Below are 21758 nucleotides of genomic sequence, written 5' to 3'. Positions count from 1 at the left end.
ACCAGGCAACCCAGTAACAGCTCCCAGTCATGAACCAGAGTGAAAATACAGGGTGAGGAAGGCAAGACCAATGCAGTCTAGAAGAATGAATATAAGTTTTCTATTCCCAGCCTTAATTATTTGGAACAAAATCTTGTCTGATAAAGTCAAACTTAAAACTTTGGAAATAAATACCTAATAAACTGGGAAGAAAAGCAGACAAACCTACCTCTCCACTGGTGATGGAGGCTTTCCACATACCAAGGTTCTCACACCACCAATCTGTTCTTGCCATGTGCAGCTGAAGTTCTGTGCGTTCTTTATCTATTAGAATTATTTCCTCCTTCAACTTAGAAACAATCTGCCACAGGAGAAACATCCTGGGAGTTATGAAACCATCTAAAATGCTATGCAATTCAGCAAAGTAGCAGGATACAAAATCAACACACAAAAATCAGCTGTGTTTCTACACACCAGCAATGAATAATTCAAAAAGGAAATTAAGAAAACAATTCCATTTACAATAGCATAAAAAATAATAAAATACTTAGAAATGAACTTAAGCAAGGAGGTGAAAGACTTCTATGATGAAAACTACAAAACACTGATGAAAGAAATTAAAGGAGACATAAATAAATGGAAAGACAGCCCATGTTCATGGACTGGAAGACTAAATATTGCTAAGACTCAATGCTACCCAAAGCAATCCACAGTTTCAACACAATCTCTATCAAAATTCCCCATGATGTTTTTGCACAAAGAGAAAAATCCATCCTAAAATTCATGTGGAATCTCAAGGGAAACTGAATAGCCAAAACAATCTTGAAGAAGAACCATGAAGTTGAAGGACTTACACTTCCTGATTTCAAAATTTACTGCAAAGCTACACTACTCAAAACGGTATGCTCCTGGCATAAAGACAGACATGTACCAATGGAACAGAATAGACAGCCAAGAAATAAACCTCTGCATATATGAGCCAATGATTTTCGACAAGGGTGCCAAGACCATAAGTGGGAAAGGACAGTCTTTTCCACAAATGGCGTTGAGAAAACTGGCTCATCACCACATGCAAAACAATGGAGTTGGGCCCTTACATAATACCATATACAAAGGTTAACTCAAAATAGATCAAAGACATACTCGTAAGGCTAAAACTCTAAAATTCTTAGAAGAGAACATGGAGGAGTTTCATGACATGGGATTGGCGATGATTTCTTGGCTATAGCACCAAAGGCACAGGCAACAAGAGAAAATACAGGCCAACTGGACTTCGTAGGGTTTTAAAACTTTTGTGCAAAGAACACCATCAACACAGGAAAAAGGCAACTCACAGAAGGGGAGAAAATATTTGCAAATCACTTATTTGATAGGGGGCTAATATCCAGAATACATAGAGAACTCCTAAAACTCAACAACAAAAAACAACCTGATTCAGAAACGGGCAACGTGCTTGAATAGACATTTCCCCAGAGAAAACAGATAAGGAGCCAAAAAGCACATAAAAAGATGCTCAACATGACTAATCATTAGGGAAATGCAAATCAAAACCACAATGAGATACCACCTCACACCCATGAGAACAAATGCTATCAAAAAACAGAAAGCAACACGTGCCGGTAAGGATACCGAGACGCTGGAACCCTTAGGTACTGCTGGTGAGAAGGTAAAATGGTGCAGTCACTATGGAAAACAATACAGAGATTCCTAAAAAATTAAAACAGAACCACCATATGACCCAGCAATACCCCAAAGAAGTGAAAGCAGGGTCCTGAGATATTTGTACATCCATGTTCAAGGCAGCATTTATTACCATAGCCAAAATGTGGAAGCAAACCAGTGTCCGTCAATGGATAAATGAATAAACAAAATGTTGTATATACATGCAATTGAATATATTAGCCTTAAAAAGGAATGAAATTCTGACACATGCTACCATATGGATGAATCTTGAGTACATTATGCTAAGGGAAACAAACCAGTCACAAAAGGACAAACACTGAATGATTCTACTCACAGGAGGTACTTAGAGTAGTTAAATTCATAAGAGGCAAAGGGAGAATGGTGGTTGCCAGGGACTGGGGGTAAGGGGATGGGGAATTACTGTTTACTGGGTATAGAGTTTCAGTTTTGCAAGATGAAAAGGAATTCTGGAAATGGATGGTGGTGCTGGTTATGTAACAATGTGAATATACTTAATGCCAGTGAATTGTACACATGGCAAATTTTATATTATGTATACTTGGCTACAATTTAAAAAAATAAATAATTTTTAAAAATTCTATGCTCACCGTCTCCTTGGATCTCTTTTAATGAGAAAACCTATAAGGTTATGCAACTCTGTAGTTTGAGGACAGCAGCTTTGCCTCAACTTTGCCTCATGGCTGCATGTTCAACTCTCCTAAACATGCAGCCCACAAGGACCCTCCTCAGAAAGCCTGCAGGAAGCACATCCTGCATTTTATCATCAGTAAGGGCTATAATGTTCGGTTCCACAGTCAGCATATTTGCTCTCCAAGGGCAGGTGTTAGACTCTGTTTCACTGATTCTTCATGGTGACCAGCATAGCCTCCTGCACTTACTCATCACTCAGGCTTCTGAATGCACATTCACAAAGTACCAGAGGAGATCACTTTGGGAAAGCAAAGAGTACCAGCCATTCCTACATTAGGGAAACCTCCTTTTTCGACCAAAGAGGCATGAACACAAAGCAAAAAGCCACACCACCCCTTGGGTGTGAGGAGTGCCAGAGAGTGAGATGCTGTTTACATTTTTTAAACTTTCAAATTCTGTTGGTTTCTAGCGAAACAATCTATTTCTTGCGTAATTCTGTGAGGTGCTCTAAGTTGTACTTGCAGTGTTCAAAAGAAAAAAAATTTTTAAGATTGTCATTGCAGAGTTAACTCACTTCCAGAAACAACTGTGGCACAAGGGGAAGCGCAGCCCCTTCCCCAAAGGCACTGCAGGCAAGTCGGACAAAAGACACAGAGTTACAGCTGAGGATGGGAAAGAACCCCAAATCGTAACAGATAAAAGACAAATGCTTTGCTAATTCTATACTAGAAGCAAAAACAAAAACAAAAAACAAAAAAACAGACAAAGCCAATGGAACTTAGAGTTGAAATTCTTTTTAAAGAAACACTTCTCAACATAAACTGAAAACTACTATTTATCAAGTTAGAAAAATGGAAACTTTTAAAGACAACCTTGAAAGCAGAAGAGTTACCTTCTTGTCAGGTTTTGGTGCATTCTGAATAGAATTTAGAGCTTGTCTCTTATAGTCAAGCTTCTCATTTAGTTCTCGTAGTTTGTTTACAGCAAAACTGGTTTGTTCATTAATCCGACTGGTGCCTTCATCCACAGATTCCTCACCAGCCTCACCTCCCGGGTCCTGGGGGAAAACATCACATGAACCACCATATCTTATAGTGGTGGAATATTCCCTAAGTATTAACTATAGTATAGGTATATTACACTGCTCCAAAGCACTGGATTCCACTAAGAATCCATGGTAGAAAGTCTAGAAGTAGACTGTTTTTTCTCAGCTAAGTGAAAAAGCAAAGGATCAATATTTAGAATCAAAGTAACTGGTATTTGGAATTGCAGTGAAAAAAAAGAAACATTTAATAGCCCAGCGAAAGGCCACACCACTATTTCCCAAATGGTATACCCAAGGGAACCTGCACAGAACAAGGAAGGCAACTGAGTTATCTTCCCAACTCAACCCAAATGTTCTGTGCCTAAACTTTGACAAAAAACACTGAGGCCTGGCTTCCTTTTGGGTTCTTAAGACTATTATGAAAAATTCATGCGTGTCCCTTTAAAATAAAATTTCCAGGCTTCCCTGGTGGCGCAGTGGTTGAGAATCCGCCTGCCAATGCAAGGGACACAGATTCGAGCCCTGGTCCGGGAAGATCCCACATGCCACGGAGCAACTAAGCCCGTGCGCTACTGAGCCTGTGCTCTAGAGCCCGCGAGCCACAACTACTGAGCCCGTGCGCTGCATCTACTGATGCCCCCATGCTCTAGGGCCTGTGCTCCACAACAAGAGAAGCCACCGCACCGCAATGAAGAGTAGCCCCTGCTCGCCGCAACTGGAGAAAGCCTGTACACAGCAACGAAGACCCAACACAGCCAAAAATAATAAATAAATTAAAGTAAATAAATTTTTAAAAAAGATGTGCATGTCTTAATCTTCAGAACCTATGAATACATTAAAATAGAATTCCCAAATTCCCACTAGTCAAAGTATTTTCAGTATACACTTTGCTCAGTCCTTATTTTTACTAATCAACAGGTAGCTTATTTTACAAGTAAAATGGTTAGTATTGAAAGTGACTTAAGATTCATAAAGGACTACAGAATTTGGAAAAACCTGAACAGATTACCACCAAATAGCATATTAGTAATTAGATTCATGAGCAGCAACAGCATGAAAAGAACTGCTGAGAACTGTCTTCTGGTTCATTTACTCCTTAACTTTCTTCCAGATATTTTTCTTATTATTTTTATTAATTGTAACAAACAGTAAAAGAAAATTTTCAAAGAAAAATAAAGTATTAATAATCACAGAACACCAAGCATTTTTGTATATTCTTTCTAATCCTTGTCCACGAGTATATATATTATGACATCATCCTACTCCTTGTATACATTCAAGAGGGTATTCTGCCTTTTTCGTATAATATACAAGGCCGTATATTTGAGGGTATTGTAGTCTTCAAAGTTATAACTGCTATGGCTGAATAGTATTCTGTGAATTGATAATATACTGAGGCATATCCCCCTATTGCAATGGGTTGATTCTGCTTTTTTGCCTTCCCAAAAACTAAAAATAAACTCCACTGTGCATAAACTTTTTTTTCCCCTACATTTTAGTTCTTTTCATAGGATAAATTTCTAGAAGCGGGACTACTGGAACAAAGAGTAGGAGCTTTCAAAAGATCAGTGATACATTTACCACCTGCTTTGAATGTTGGGTGAAGCTGCACATTTCTTCATGTTTGTTTACTATTTATTACCTTTCATATTAACTGTCAGTTCAACTCCTTATTCAATTTATCTGTTGGGTATTATAATTTGGACAAACTTTTCACAACATTTGAATATTAACCATTTTAATTTCTGAAGTAGAGAGATCGGTTTGTTTTAGCTGTGCTATCCTAAAAATAAAATGCAATGAGTAACGAGTTTTGGACCAATTAGTTCAGTGGTTTTATACACTGAAAATGTAAAGAACCAAGTAACAAAACATTTTTTCAAAAGTCTGAATGAATGAATTTACCAACAGTTCAGAGACATCTGCTTCTTTTTTTTTTTTTTTTTTCTTTTTGCGGTATGTGGGCCTCTCACTGTTGTGGCCTCTCCCGTTGCGGAGCACAGGCTCCGGATGCGCAGGCCCAGCGGCCATGGCTCACGGGCCCAGCCGCTCCGCGGCATATGGGATCCTCCCAGACCGGGGCACGAACCCGTATCCCCTGCATCGGTAGGCGGACTCTTAACCACTTGCGCCACCAGGGAGGCCCTGGAGACATCTGCTTCTAATACCATCATGAACAAGTACCTGATTCCTCAGGGCTTGAGATACAGTGAACTGGACAGAAAGAAATAATCCAAGATAAATTACAATCTTTCTATATAAGGTGATTCTAAAACACTTTTCCTTTGTACCTGCAAAACCTTCAAACTCATATAGGTCATTAGTAGTGAAAGGGAGATGTCAACTGGGGCTATCCAAAATGATCCAGGACACTATAAGAAAATTAGACTTCAGGTATGGCTGGACAAGGTTTCTTTCAAAACATCTCAATTTCATCTGATTTTTTTTAAACTCCAAAATATTTCCTGCAGACTCTTCCTGCATTCTCTACCTCTCCTCATTTCTTCCCCATCCTTTTTGTCTGTTCTCCAGCTGGACTGTTGTGCTAATGATTCTCTTACTTGGTCACAGATGTCCCACCCCACAGATTTTCTGCCCTCACTTTTCAGGAGTCAAACCCAGCTGTGTCTCAGGCAGACAGAGCAGGGGGCAGTCTCTGACTCAGCACCAGGTGGTGGTACCCAGCTGGTCAGAAGGACAAAGACCGAAGTGAGGATGAGAAGCAACAAGGAAATTCAACTTAAAGTTCCACTTAAAGTGCTGTATGCTAAGACATAGAGAATGGACTTGAGGACACGGGGAGGGGAAAGGGTAAGCTGGGACAAAGTAAGAGAATGGCAAGGGCATGTATACACTACCAAATGTAAAACGGATAGCTAGTGGGAAGCAGCCGCATAGCACAGGGAGATCAGCTCGGTGCTTTGTGACCACCTAGAGGGGTGGGAGGGAGATGCAAGAGGGAGGAGATATGGGGATATATGTATATGTATAGCTGATTCACTTTGTTATACAGCAGAAACTAACACAACATTGTAAAGCAATTATACTCCAATAAAGATGTTAAAAAAAAAGTGCTGTATGCCAAAAGATAAAGGTGCACACCAAATCTGGCTCACACAATCTGCACCCACATAATCATATTCAAAGCTTATCCACTCAAAAGGGAGCAGGAAGTTAAACGTGACTCACCATTTCATCCTTGTTGGAAATCAACTGGGAGACATGTTTTTCTTCCTCTTTTATCATCAATTTCTCATACAGGTCACTGACAATAAATGAAGGGTAATACCTATCCTTCAGCATCTCATAAACGTCTCCCTGGATTTTGCAGAACACTTCGATTCCTTTATTTCCTACAAGACACTGCTGGATTTCTTTGTAAAGTGATTTTTCCACAGATATTTCTTTGCTCTCCACGAAGAAATTCTGGTAAATTTCACCAACTAATTGTGGAATTTGGTTCTGAAAAGACAAGAAGATGAACAAAGTAAATAATACCATCTCTGAGAAAAACTATTTTCTTCTGAATTATCTGCATTTTAAAGGTGGAAGGGAGACATGTAGAATGTAGGATGAGTGTGCAAAGGCTTTTGTGGGCACATTCAGGCCCAAGGGGTGAGTGTCAGACCCTGAAAAAACAACTGGTTCCTTAAAAGGAACACTTGACGTTGAACAGTTAACAAATGTAATTTCTTTTTAATGCTGGAAGGAAAAAAATAAGAATGCGAACAGTTCTCTTCTTGCAGTGGATTCCTTCTCATAAATCTCAGTTCCACAGGAATACAATTGATCAGCTAAATTCAGTATGACTTTTTCATCTAGTAAAAATAATGAGAAATGCCAACTTCTCACTCCAGAAGAAAGCAAATATAATAATTGTATAATTAGGGCTTCCCTGGTGGCGCAGTGGTTGAGAGTCTGCCTGCTGATGCAGGGGACACGGGTTCGTGCCCCGGTCCGGGAAGATCCCACATGCCGCAGAGCGGCTGGGCCTGTGAGCCATGGCCACTGAGCCTGCGCGTCCGGAGCCTGTGCTCCGCAACGGGAGAGGCCACAACAGTGAGAGGCCCATGTACCACAAAAAATAATAATAATAATAATAATTGTATAATTAAAGACAGCAAGAGAAATATTCTTCAGAATGATGACTTACTACATTGTAATCAAGCTTGTATTACACAGCTTGGTCTTAAACAAGGTCTCTGCCTAAGTGTACTAATCCTAATTCAGAAGTGCAAACATCTCACTAACATAACTTTTACATTTCCGCTACAGACAACTTATTAACTCTAGAAACGTTATGAAGTCTTCGACGGTAGCAAAAAATGAAGACAAACGACTTAACGAATATTATGAATATAACAAGCAATCCGGAAGTTTTACATCCAAATCAGTGTTGCTAGGTCAAAATATAGCTATTTGAGGAAGGTATATCCTCTTATTGCATTGACATTTTTCAACTTGTTTTCTGTAGTTTAGGAAAATTTTTTAGATTGCTCTTTTCAATATTCCTCTGAGAGCAGCCAAAAGTCAAGTCTGTAGTCAAGTCTGGTAAATAAAATATGTAATAAAGTTGGCAAATATAATATTGAGTAAAATGAGGTAATTTGTGGCTTATAAATTAACAATGAAAGACATTCCTAAGAAGATTTAAAAATACTATGAGACTGGATTTATTCCTTAACCAAAGTAGTTTGTAATTTATAATGTATTTTAAGTTGGTATTCAGCCCTAGCAACATTCATATGAAGTGCAAATGAGTAATTTAATGTACATAGTGCTGTTTATGCTTACTTTAATAAGCCTCTCAAGAGTGGCAATGGACATATATACACTACCAAATGTAAAATAGCTAGCTAGTGGGAAGCAGCCACATAGCACAGGGAGCTCAGCTCAGTGCTTTGTGTCCACCTAGAGGGGTGGGATAGGGAAGGTGGGAGGGAGACGCAAGAGGGAGGAGATATGGGGATATATGTACATATATACCTAATTCACTTTGTTTTAAAGCAGAAACTAACACACCGTTGTAAAGCAATTACACTCCAATAAAAATGTTAAAAATAAATAAGCCTCTCAAAATGCACGTATTATATATGTTGTACATATTGTTATATATGTTTTTAGACATATATATATACACACATATATATTTCACATTCTTCAATTTAATTCTTAAATATATATTGAGAACTTGCCAAGTGCAAAACACAATGCTTATTGTTGGGCTTTGTGCTGTAATAGGCATCTGTAACCAAAAATTATTTTTTGTCTTCCTTAACACAATCATATTTTAAATTAAATAAAAGGAGGACAGTTGTGTAAAATGTGCACATTATGATATTAAAAATAATAAGGTTATGAGATTGAAGTGTATGTGATAAGACCAAATTTATTGTAACAGCCATGTGGGTAGTAAGTATACACCTTTTTTATAATGGGTTAAAAAATAACTACCTGAAACTAAATTCAGTAATTGGGGATATTTGTAAATCTTTTTTCCTTGACTACACATTCAAAAGCACTTTTTGTAAAAATGAAATCTAACTCTATTTACCATTATGGGCTAGAACATAATGCCGATAATATATTTGGTTTAAAGTAATCTTTTAACGTATCTTATCTTACAGCTTGATTGAGAAACACAGACATACTGCCTAACATACAAGTTTTCATCAGCTAGTGATTAATATTCCTTTGGGCTTATATATCCTACCTTGTTAGCATTCTTTAAATATTCCACAGACTCCCAAAAGCTAATCAGAGCTCTCTTGTCCGTCCTTTCCATGTACGTTCGAAAGTGCTCTCGGTAGGAAGTACTGGCTAAGATATCTTCGAATTGAAGAATCTATGAAGGGAGTTTAAGAGAAAGTTTTTAAAAATCAAATTTTAAATATCAGTTTGCTTTAACTTCCAATGGATTAATTTCTACATTCAGGAAAAAATGTCTCATTTTCTAAGTTCATAGTCAATGTAATACAGTACCTCTATCACTTTCCTAAATTTTAAATTTAAAAAGTTTACTGAGGGGCCTCCCTGGTGGCGCAAGTGGTTGAGAGTCCGCCTGCCGATGCAGGGGATACGGGTTCGTGCCCCGGTCTGGGAGGATCCCATATGCCGCGGGGCGGCTGGGCCCGTGAGCCATGGCCGCTGAGCCTGCACGTCCGGAGCCTGCGCGTCCGGAGCCTGTGCTCCGCAACGGGGGAGGCCACAACAGTGAGAGGCCCGCATACCGCAAAAAAAAAAAAAAAAAAGTTTACTGAATATTCAAAACGTACATATTCAATAAATACCAATTTTCTATTAATCATTCACTCATTCAGCAAAAGATTTGGCATCTACTCTGTATCAGGCACATTTCTAGGAAATGAAACAGACAAAAATCCCTGCCTTATGGGATGTATTGCTAAAAGCAATCATGCCAATAATAGAAAAAGTGAAGAGAAATATATAAAAGACCAGGAAGCTGGAGCCTAATAATTTGGCATTTTTGCTTTCCATCCTATTTTCATATAGCTGAGGAAATCTACAAATGATTTCATACCTTGTCTTTTTGTTTATAATATCACATTCATTAAAAAAATCTTTTGTATGCATCATTTTAATTGGCCCATAAAACTACTGTAGAGATGTATCAAAATTACTCCTTTGTTTACTATTTTGAATGCTTACAGAAAAGAAAAACCACTATCTGAAGACACAGTGAGATCAATCTTGAGTATGGACTGCTATAATATGAGAAAGCAGATGAGATCATAATTCATGACTCAGCTAGGAGAAATGCCTCAAATTAATTTAGAAGGAATTTAACTCCTATATCCTTAGTTATTAATTAGTAATAAAAATGATGTCTATGTATACTGCAATGAAAAGAAAACTTACATTTAAGATTTTTAAAATTAATATTGTGGCGATTGGAAAAATTTCAGAAATGTTACCAGTTAAGATCTTTCTAAAATCAAGTGCATATGATCAATGCATGTTCAACTCTTTCTGCCACTGACAGCAAGTCCTCAATCTGTTTTGTGGGCAGAAAGGGGCAGGCATTTTTCTAACAACTTTTTTTTTTTTTTTGCTGTACGCGGGCCTCTCACTGCTGTGGCCTCTCCCGTTGCGGAGCACAGGCTCCGGACACACAGGCCCCGCGGCCATGGCTCGCGGGCCCAGCCGCTCCGCGGCATGTGGGATCCTCCGGGATCGGGGCACGAACTCGTGTCCCCTGCATCGGCAGGCGGACTCTCAACCACTGCGCCACCAGGGAGGCCCTCTAACAACTTTTGATAACTAAGTAATCACAAGTGATCCCTTGCTACAGACCATTAATATTTAGGATTTAGTTTACTAACTTTGGGAGACCGTAGCATGTATCCTCACTTTATGTAAACCTACCAGTGAAGCATTTTTAGGTACAAATCCTAACTGTACAGGCTCCAAAGAAGTCTGAAGGCTCCCATGTCGACTCTGGCTAGGAATGACCGATCACTCAGACAGCAATCCATTTTTAACATGGGGAGGACCTGAGCAGGAAAGACTCTCAACAACTCTAAGCAAGTCTTCCCAGTATAATTTCATGGATTGAAATGAATTTCAAGTTAGATACAAATCCACATATTTGCAAAATCAAGTCCAAAACATCTTCTAAAATATTAGCCACTTTTAGATTCTTTTATTGTGTCTTATGAACACTCTTATGTTTAGTTCTAAAAGTGCAAATATATATACAAATAAATGACAGCAAATATATCTCAAGTCTAACTAAACATCTGATGTATCTCATATCTTAGCTGGTGAATTAACCAAGTTCTCTACTCCATTTGTTTTCTGTTTTCTCTTGAAGCCTGCATAAGCCTTTCACTGATTCACACCTACACTAACGGTGTGGGTCTGGGTGACCAGGATAAGGAGACTGCACACTTTTGGGTCAAATGTGTTAACGTGAGACGAACTCAATCTCATTGTGTTAATTTGAGATGAACTAATCCCAGTAATCCTGAGACTGTTGCGTGGAAGTGGCAAAAAAAGACTGGGTAGGTCCAAGTTGACACGACTGCTAAATATATGATTAAAAAAAAAAATATATATATATATATATATATATATATACAATGTAATACCAATGAACATTTACTAAGGGCTTCCATATAGCAAACACTGTGCTCTTGCATTAATTTCCTCCTGTTGGATCAGCACGTTTCCTTCTGTCCTAAGACTTCTGGTAATTCTGGGAGGGCTGATGCCACAATCAATAATCTCTGGGCAGAAGACAAAAAATTGTCCTGGTGGATGTCTCATATGCCGAAGACCATGAAGTATTTCAGGCTGGAAGGCGGCCTATGAAGGCAGATTGTTCTTTATTCCCCTCAGGGATTTTTATTTACTGCTTTTTCACTATCTCCCAAACCCATTGGATCTGGTTTCATGATGCGTACTCTATTAACTTTGTGTTATGTTTTGTGACCAGCAGGTTAATTTTTCTCTAGGAAATATATCCCCTGAGCACTCAAAAGGACCACAAGGCCTAGAAGAGTAAGTAAGTGTGCTCTTAAAACACCCAACATGTTCCCAAGAGGGACCCAGGCCCAAGATTCTCTAGCTGCCGAATATCTACGATACACTCAGGAGACCATCTACAGCGTACAATGAGAACGTGGAGAATTAGGATCTTGGGACTGATGTTTTATCCTAAAAGGAGAGATCACAATTGGATTCCTCTTACATTTATAACATCACTAAACATACCCCCGAATAATTACTGCCAGTAATAACAAGTGTTTATTAAGTGCTCATTATACACCAAGTACCATACTTACTATTTTATGTGCATTATTTAATTTAATGATTATCATGCCCTGCAGGGTATGTACAGTTAACCCTACTTTACAAATAGAGTACAGAGAGGCTAACTAACTTGCCCAGAGTCAATCCCCAGCAGACCTGGGATTAAAAGCCAGGCTTTCTGATTCTGTAGCACACCTTCTTAACTATAATAAAATACTTACTCTCTTTAAGAAATTACCTGATTTGTATTCAGGCCAAAAAATTTAGCAAACTAAAAACAGTATGGAAGTCAAGAAGGAAAGACGGACTGAGAGCCCTACAAGAACTCTGGGAGAAACAAAGTCAGGGAACCTTATCACATTCAAGTGCAGCGTCCTGGGCTACACTCAGATTTGAGAATCAACCAGATCCGGGTTTTTATCTAGTTCTGCCTCTTCCTATCCACGTGGCCTTATTAGGTAATTTACTTAAACCAACTGTTTCTTCCCCTGTAAAATGGGGATATGGAGTACATATTCACAGCACTGTGTAGAGAGCTAAGTAAAATAACCTATAATAAGACCTTCTACTTCACTGGTGGTAATTTCTATCCAACTCGTAGTGAGTAACCTGACTAAGCCCTTGAAAATATAAATATGCTCCTCTGGGATTGTGGGAGGGCAAAAGGGGGACAGTAAAACACACACAGGCATGTGTGCACACACGCACCCCACACCAAAAAATACAGCTACTGGACTCATAAAAGTAAACATGTGAGTCTATGTTCTGGAATATATGTCTTAGGTTAAATACCAAGAAGTGAAAAGATTGTCTATGTGATTAAACCCGTGTTCATAACAAATACGAAACGGCAAAACTACAAAGTTCTACCTTCTGGCTTTGAGGCCCTTCCCCCTCATCTAAGGGCCCATCCTCTTGCTGGTTGTAGGCAGGGCCTCCCAGGATTCTGATCCTCTTCTCACACTGCTTCTTTGCCACAGTCAGTTGGTTAATGTACCTTTTCATGTTCCTGGCCCTCAGGAGATCAGCCTTCATGGCAGCAGTTTCTTTCCCTTGAATGAGATAGATGGACAGTATACATTCAGAGGACAAGGTACAAAAGAGGGAGCACAGCAACTGTGGGCCAAATTAATGTCTGCTGTGGTACATTCTGAGCAGCAGTGGGTACTAAGGGACAGCCACTATGGAAACAATATGAAGGTTCCTCAAAAAATTAAAAATAGGGCTTCCCTGGTGGCGCAGTGGTAGAGAGTCCGCCTGCTGATGCAGGGGACACGGGTTCGTGCCCCGGTCCGGGAAGATCCCACGTGCCGCGGAGCGGCTGGGCCCGTGAGCCACAGCCGCTGAGCCTGCGCGTCCGGAGCCTGTGTTCCGCAATGGGAGAGGCCACAACAGTGAGAGGCCCGGGTACCGCAAAAAAAACAAAAGAAAACAAAACAAAACAAAAAATTAAAAATAGAACAACCATATGATCCAGCAATTCCACTCCTGAGTATGTATCCAAAGAAAATGAAAACACTAATTCAAAAAGATATATGCACCCCAATATTCATAGCAGCACTACTTACAATAGCCAAGATACAGAAGCAACCTAAGTGACCATCAACAGATGAACAGATAAAGAAGATGTGACACACATATCTATTGCGTGGGCCAAAAGGTTTGTTTGTTTGTTTCCGTAAGATGGCTCCAGTAGCACTCAGTTGTCTTTAACTTCATTTGAAACAATTTTGTTAGATTGTATGTGGCATCTGTCACATCAGCGTGCATTAAAAAAAAGACTTATCAAGATTGGTGAATTTTTGTGTAGCCATTTTAATATTGAAAATGGAAGAAAAAAGCAACATTTTTGGCATATTATTCTTCATCATTTCAAGAAAGGTAAAAACACAACTGAAATGCAAAAAAAGATTTGTGCAGTATATGGAGAAGATGCTGTGACTGATCGAACGTGTCAAAAGTGGTTTGCGAAGTTTTGTGCTAGAGATTTCTCACTGGACGATGCTCCATGGGCGGGTAGACCAGCTGAAGTTGATACAATCAAATTGAAACAATAATTGAGAACAATCAATGTTATACCACGTGGGAGACAGCCAACATACTCAAAATATCCAAACCAAGCATTGAAAATCATTCGCACCAGCTTGGTTTTATGTTAATTGCGTTGATGCTTGGGTTCCATGTAAGTTAAGCAAAAAAAAACCTTCTTGATCATATTTCCGCATGCAATTCTCTACTGAAACGTAATGAAAATGTTCCGTTTTTAAAACAAATTGTCACGGGCAATGAAAAGTGGATACTGTACAATAATGTGGAACGGAAGAGATCGTGGGGCAAGCGAAATGAACCATCACCAACCACACTAAAGGCTGGTCTTCATCCAGAGAAGATGATGCTGTGTATATGCTGGGATTGGAGGGGAGTTCCTCTATCATGAGCTCCTTCCGGAAAACCAAACAATTAATTCCAACAAGCACTACCCCTGACTAGACCAACTGAAAGTAGCACTCGACAAAAAGCGTCCAGAATTAGTCAAGAGAAAACACATAATCTTCCATCAGGATAACGCAAGACTGCATGTTTCTTTGATGACCAGGCAAAAACTGTTACAGTTCGGCTGGGAAGTTGTGATTCATCCGCCGTATTCAGCAGACATTGCACCTTCAGATTTCCATTTATTTCAGTCTTTACAAACTTCTCTTAATGTAAACAATTTCAATTCCCTGGAAGACTGTAAAAGGCACCTGGAACAGTTCTTTGCTCAAAAAGATAAGTTTTGGGAAGGTGGAATTATGAAGTTGCCTGAAAAATGGCAGAAGGTAGTGGAACAAAAGGGTGAATACATTGTTCAGTAAAGTTCTTGGTGAAAATGAAAAATGTGTCTTTTATTTTTACTTAAAAAACCAAAGGCACTTTTTGACCCACCCAATATATATAATGGAATATTACTCAGCCATAAAAAGAATGAAATTTTGCCATTTGCAACGTGGATGGACCTGGGGGCTATTATATTTAGTGAAATAAGTCAGACAGAAAAAGACAGATACTATATGTTTTCACTTATATGTGGAATCTAAAAAAACTAAAACAAACGAATGAATGTAACAAAACAGAAACAGACTCACAGATACAGATAATAAACCAGTGGCTACCAGAGGGAAGAGGAGTATGGGGAGGGCCAAAATAGGTGAAGGGGATTAAGAGGTACAAACTACCAGGTATAAAATAAGTAAGTTATAAGGATATAACATACAGCACAAGAAATATAGCCAATATTTTATAACAACTTTATATGGGGTATAATCTATAAAAATAGTGAATCACTACGTTATAGGGCTGTCCCTGGACTGCCCATCCTGGACACTTCGTATGAATGGAGTCACACACTACGTGGTCTACGGTGACCAGCTTCTTGGACACACTGGGTAGCTCCCTGCTCGGGGCTTTACTATCCATCCTCTCAGCCTGGCCCCTTCATCCCCCAGGAATCTGCCTGGCTCAGTTCCCCGCCCCCTTCAGGTCCCTAGTTCAGGGTTCAGGGAAGACCTCCCCAGCCACTCTCCTTCTACCTGCAACCTCCACCCTAAACACCAGTCTTCTCCCGTCTTTCCTTCTCTAGCGCAGCAGTCCCCAACCTTTTTGGCTCCAGGGGCGGGTTTCGTGGAAGACAGCTCTTCCGCACACAGGGAGTAAGCGGGTGATGGTTCAGGCGGTGATGCGAGCAATGGGGGGCAGCTGATGAAGCTTCCCCGCTGGCTCGCCGCTCACCTCTTGCTGGGTAGCCCGGCTCCTGACAGGGGGTTGGGGGACCCCTGCTCTACAGCACAACTGCCAAACTGCATATTCGATTTAGTTATCCTGTATGTCCTCATACAGGTAGCGTTTTGTCTGTTCACACGCTGCTGTACGTACCATCAGCACCTACGAGAGTGCCTGTCAACACATGAGGGACTCAAAAAATGTGTTGAGTGGATGTACGATCTGTGTCAAATGTTACCGAGAGGTCAACACAACACAGCTAACATTTTGCTGAGTGCTTGCTGTTGATCAGGTATTGTGCTCTTTCTAGAACTCTGGCTGTGAAGGAGAGAACCAGGGTGAGTCTCCCCACCTCCCATTCTTCAACTTACTCTGTTATGGTGTCTAGCCCTCCCCTCCATCAAATCTGCTGTGGCCAAGATCACTAGTGGACCTCCACATCAAATGCAGTAGACAGTTGTCAGTAGAGTCTGGAATCAGACTACAATTCGGGCTCTACCACCACGAGCTACGTGGTCTTAGTGAGACTTTTTAAAAATTTAATTTAAAGGGGCTTCCCTGGTGGCGCAGTGGTTGAGAGTCCACCTGCCGATGCAGGGGACGCAGGTTCGTGTCCCGGTCCGGGAGGATCCCACGTGCCGCGCAGCGGCTGGGCCTGTGAGCCATGGCCGCTGAGCCTGCGCGTCCGGAGCCTGTGCTCCGCAACGGGAGAGGCCACAACAGTGAGAGGCCCGCGTACCACAAAAAAAAAAAAAATTAATTTAAAAACATTTACAATGGGCTTCCCTGGTAGCACTGTGGTTAAGAATCCACCTGCCAAAGCAGGGGACACGGGTTCGAGCCCTGGTCCGAGAAGATCCCACATGCCGCAGAGCAACTAAGCCCGTGCGCCACAACTACTGAGCCTGCGCCCTAGAGCCCGCGAGCCACAACTACTGAAGCTTGTGTGCCACAACTACTGAAGCCCACGTGCCTAGGGCCCGTGCTCCACAGCAAGAGAAGCCACTGCAGTGAGAAGCCCGCACACCGCAACGAAGAGTAGCCCCCGCTCGCCACAACTAGAGAAAGCCTGCGCACAGCAGCAAAGACCCAACACAGCCAAAAACAAATAAATTTATTTTAAAAAGAAGAAAATCACCTCAAAAACATATACAATGGTTTGTTTCCTTAAGCTGACATTATATAACTTATATAAAGCAAAAGACTCACGAAATTAATTTTTAAAAACGGTAAGTGCTGAGTATTTCCTTGTGGACAACAGACTGGCTTTGTATACACACTTGAAGGCAGGGAAGGGCTGGGTTGAGGGAAGGCTTTTTTTTTTTTTTTAATGGGCAAGAAATGAGCTGGTTTTAATGCTGATGAGCAGGAACCAGTTAAAAGAAAAAACGGTGACAGATGGAGAGTGGTACCCAGTAGACACCTGAGGAGGCTGGCTTTGGGAAAGGCCACCTCCTCCACTGTGGTAACACGCAAGGCACAGCGATGGATGCAGACACAAGCAAATGGGGAGCTGGAGCAGTTCCCTTTCTAGGTTCTGGTTTCTGGAAGTGGGGAGGGAGGTTATCTGCTCAGAGGGAGGTGTGTAAAAAGGGGGAGGGGATAGAGGCCTGAGGAAAGTGGGCAAAGTGTGAAAGCCACTGTGGAAAGCGGAAGAGCAAGCTCACTTCAGGAACACGGCGGGGTTGTTTCAGGTGGTGTCCAGGGCCGAGGCGACCTCTGGATGTGTATAAACCTTCCTGGGCAGGTCAGAACACACCTGACTTAGACTGGAACTGGCGACAACAAACTTAGACAACAACTGGTGTTGTGTTTCTTGGTGCCCCTGGACACGGAGTCTAAGTGAAGTTTTACACACCTAGGGAGACCTCCAATTCCCTAGGGTGGTCGTCACCGCCCTCATGTCACAGTCAATCGTGCAGATGCTTATAATAGCACCTGGGCAGGCTGAACAATCAACTGGAAAAACTCAGGCAAGGACCACAGAACACTGTCTTTCAGAGCAGCTTTTTCTGATATTTATCACCAACGGTCATAAGCAGACTTCAAGTCAGCAGTCAGCCTCGCTCAAGAGGGTCTGTCAGGTATTACAGGGTGTTTTTCATACATGTGCTGAGGAGACATTTTCATTTGACTTCAATGATGGTTTCTCAGCATATCCTATTCTTGGCTGACAGAGAGGCCCTGACCAAAGAACTTAACTCAGCACTCATCTCGAGAGGAAAAAAGCATATTTCAGAGCCCCCTTAGTGGGAAGACAAAAGTAAATGTAGTGTGTCCCCAAATTAGCCTATTGCAAACTAAAACTATTCATGTGTATACCTAAAGAAATACATGCTGGGAATAGTGAATTTTTCAGAAAAGTTTTCATTTATTTTTCTACCTCCAAAGCTCATGTTATTTCCATTATACTTAGATTCTAAGGAGCTTAAACTCCTACAGTTATATTCCGCTATTCTGCACTGATTACAGTTATTTTAAATAGATTTAAAGCATATATCCTTAAACTATTTTGCATTGGTTACATTTACTTTAAACATTCTAAACATATATCCTTAAATTCTAAATTTTGTACATAACATTTAAGCTACTTTAAAACTGGGGGACAAAAAGTTGCCTTTTCTGGGCCTGTGAGCCATGGCCACTGAGCCTGTGCGTCCGGAGCCTGTGCTCCGCAACGGGAGAGGCCACAGCAGTGAGAGGCCCGCGTACCGCAAAAAAAAAAAAAAAAAGTTGCCTTTTATAGAATAAACCTAGACTGCAATTTTAATTTGGAGTTAAAACAGACTAATAAAAAGGAAGATATAGAGAAAGAAACTGACACACATTTAACAACAACCAAATTCTTCTCCTGAGGAGGCTTAAAAGTCTTTCTAAAAGGACAAAAACTGAGGTAAATTCCAAAGGGAAGGAAGAAAGAGAATAAACCTTCTCCTAAAACCCAGCTGCAGAGCTGAGAAAACATTCTGGAGTCCTGCCTGAATGTCCCCTGCTCATGTGAATGCATTCTGTTTGTTAAGGGCAAGACAAAGCCATTGTCTGATGACAAAGCTTGTTGCTAACAAACGCTACGGCAACTTGTTGCTTAGACAATTCTGTTTATTTTTGCCTCAGAAACCCAATGCCATGTTCAGGGCTAAATGACTAACAGGGCGCTCCTGCAGCGCACGCGACTGCCATGCAAAAATCCCAGTAAATCCAGCGATGCAGATGAATACACTTCTTTGTGACCTGAGAACCCGTCCATCCAAGAAATCTTCACGCCAAGAGAAGTGCAATCAAGAGGGTGGAAGATGCACTGCCCAGCTCAAGCGAGACTCCTGCAGCTGTCCCTCTGCAGAGACCTAGGTAATGCTGCACACTGTTAAAAACCGGTTAACCACACAATGTTTAATCCAGATTAAAAAAGAAGGCCAAGGGCCTCCCTGGTGGCGCAGTGGTTGAGAGTCCGCCTGCCGATGCAGGGGATACGGGTTCGTGCCCCGGTCTGGGAGGATCCCATATGCCGCGGAGCGGCTGGGCCCGTGAGCCATGGCCGCTGGGCCTGCGCATCCGGAGCCTGTGCTCCGCAACGGGAGAGGCCACAACAGTGAGAGGCCCGCATACCGCAAAAAAAAAAAAAAAAAAAAAAAAAAAGAAGGCCGAGACCACAAACAGTGGCAGGTGACACACTGGGTGGCAGTGGCTCTTCACGTGGGTGCCGAGAAGAACACACGAGTGATATAATCTTCTAAAACAATTAATTATAAATGTCTGCTGTTTTCCTTCCTAGAGAGTCTAGATTCTACTGAGGTCAGAGCAAAAGGAAAGGGGGTCATTTGCGGGAAAAGACATTTGGATTAGACCTTAGGCGAACCCTATGAGGATATTTCAGTGGACCTATGAACAACATCACAGAACTGCTTTTTGCTGTAAGCCTTCTGCCCATGAAATAGTTCTTCCTTGAGTGAGTAAAGCGACGTGCAGTAAAACAAAAACACCAGGGGACAACTGTTAGATACTATTTCCAATGTGGCAAAGGAGGGTAAAGTAACCTACAGTGCAAACCAAGGGCTCCAGAAGTAGCACAAGTATAAGTGGATTCAAATGGCACCGCTGTATTTTTCAAGTACTCAAACGTATCAACAAAGAGTATTTCTTTTCTCATAGTGCGCTATCAAATTCCAAGGCATAGCCTAACTGCAACAGCCTTGGCAGGTTGATTGAGGAATTCCACGGACGACACACAGCAGGATCTCTCAGCCTGCGCACCAGTGACATTCTGGGTGGATAAATCTTTGCTGTGGGGCTGTCCTCTGTATCACGGGATGTTTAGCAGCATCCCTGGCCTCTACCACTAGATGCCAGTAGCATCCCTTTCCCCCTGTGTGACAGTCAAAAATGCCTCCAGACCTTGTCAAATGCCCCTGTCCTCCCACCCCACTGAGAAGTATTAATACAGAGGCACAGCTCCTGTGAGAGTGCAGAAGGCAAGGCTACACTACCCCCTGACTCCCCAGCATTGGGTTCTGTCCCCCACGATGCACAGGTCTCCTCACACACCCCACGCAATCAAGGGAAGGGATTAGGGGGTTCCTCGCTAGAAAACGTCACCAACAGGCTAACAAGTCTTTGAATCTTTCTTGTACATTGAAATGCAAGTTTCAATAAACCCCCTTGAGAAGAGGGTTCAAGAAACAGGTATGGATTTACTCAGGGACTAGTCCAGTTTCCAAAGGAGAAATGGTGCTTCCTTCTTACTGTGAAGCTGATGGCAATTCTCAGTAGTTACTGATCCTCTCAAACTTCTTCAAAGTTATCTGAAAATCACCTCAAAAGCTGCCCAGGAACTAAAACAATATTTACCTTTCTTTTCAACTTGAGACCGGAATGTTCTCTTTTTTACAAGTGGGATTCTCTTACCACACCAAACACCTGAAATTTCAAAGCCTGGAGTGTGTCACTCCGCTTTAGTAGAAAGTATATTTGAGGAATAAGCAGAGATCCTATGGCAGGAGCTGATGGTGGAGCCTCTCACGTTATAGTGGAGAAGAATACAGGGGCCTCACGGGCCAGGCAAGGCCGAGTCAGGGTGCCTACAGTGCACCTTTTACCTCTTTCCTTTAAACATCTCAAGGGCTGAAACTTCCAGTACTTCCTTTGGTTTAAGGCCCTCAGCATGCTTGCAATCGATTTTTTAAATAATAGCGTCCTATCAGTTAAATCCACACATCAAATTGCCAGGAGAACCCTTCTCCTACATTAGAACTGTGACTTGAACAGATAGAAGACAGACACTTAGAACGCAGTTCTGACGCATACGATTTCTAAGTTTTGAGCATGACTCGCATGGCATCTGCCTGTGTGAGTGAGCAGTGCGGTGGGAAGAGTCCAGGACTAAAGTCCAGGAGACGTGGGTTCAAGTTCAGATCAGCGTGAGACTAACCAGGTACCTGTTTAACATCTCTGGACCTGAACTTTATTCGTATAAATGCAGGTCTTAGAATGGAAGATGACTAAAGTTTTCTGGGAGAAGAGAGGTGGGAGGAGAGTTGGATATAAAATTATATATATGTAACTATATAAAATTACACTCGCTGTGGAGAGTGTAATGGAAGTGCCCTGAGCCCTCGGTCCCTCAAGGCAGGTAAGGGATGGGGCTGTGTTGGATGTTAGGGAAGGAACCGCAGGCTCTGGACGCTGCCACACTCAGAGCATCAGGGCTGGGCAAAGGGAAACCCTGGCAAGCGCCCTGCAGCAATGGCCTGGGGTGTTTTGTAAGTTTAGGTCATTCATAAATTAGAAACTGTGTCAAATTACTGCAATGCTAGGAAGTTAGATCACAGAGCATTAGAAAGGACTCTGAGAAGTCCGCTAGAGTCTACAG

General features: G+C 41.5%; 1 protein-coding gene across 4 annotated transcripts in view; it reads right to left on the bottom strand.

The window, feature by feature from the left end:
* SNX25 (sorting nexin 25) overlaps positions 1–21758 on the bottom strand; it is a 121938-nt gene that overhangs the window by 20500 nt on the left and 79680 nt on the right. For 2 of the 4 annotated variants that reach the window (XM_060085814.1, XM_060085813.1), the window contains exons 7-11: positions 13004–13185; positions 9072–9203; positions 6548–6820; positions 3206–3370; positions 209–340 (exon numbers count right to left, since the gene is read on the bottom strand). In XM_060085814.1, the coding sequence (XP_059941797.1) occupies positions 209–340; positions 3206–3370; positions 6548–6820; positions 9072–9203; positions 13004–13185 (884 nt within the window). The remainder of the gene's footprint in view (positions 1–208; positions 341–3205; positions 3371–6547; positions 6821–9071; positions 9204–13003; positions 13186–21758) is intronic. The other 2 variants (XM_060085816.1, XM_060085815.1) reach the window with 1 other exon arrangement.

This window comes from Mesoplodon densirostris, chromosome 20 (genome assembly GCF_025265405.1).
Source record: "Mesoplodon densirostris isolate mMesDen1 chromosome 20, mMesDen1 primary haplotype, whole genome shotgun sequence".
NCBI classification, from domain to species: domain Eukaryota; kingdom Metazoa; phylum Chordata; class Mammalia; order Artiodactyla; family Ziphiidae; genus Mesoplodon; species Mesoplodon densirostris.
The sequence above is the reverse complement of the archived record's forward strand: the minus strand, read 5'-3'. Positions and strand labels throughout refer to the sequence as shown.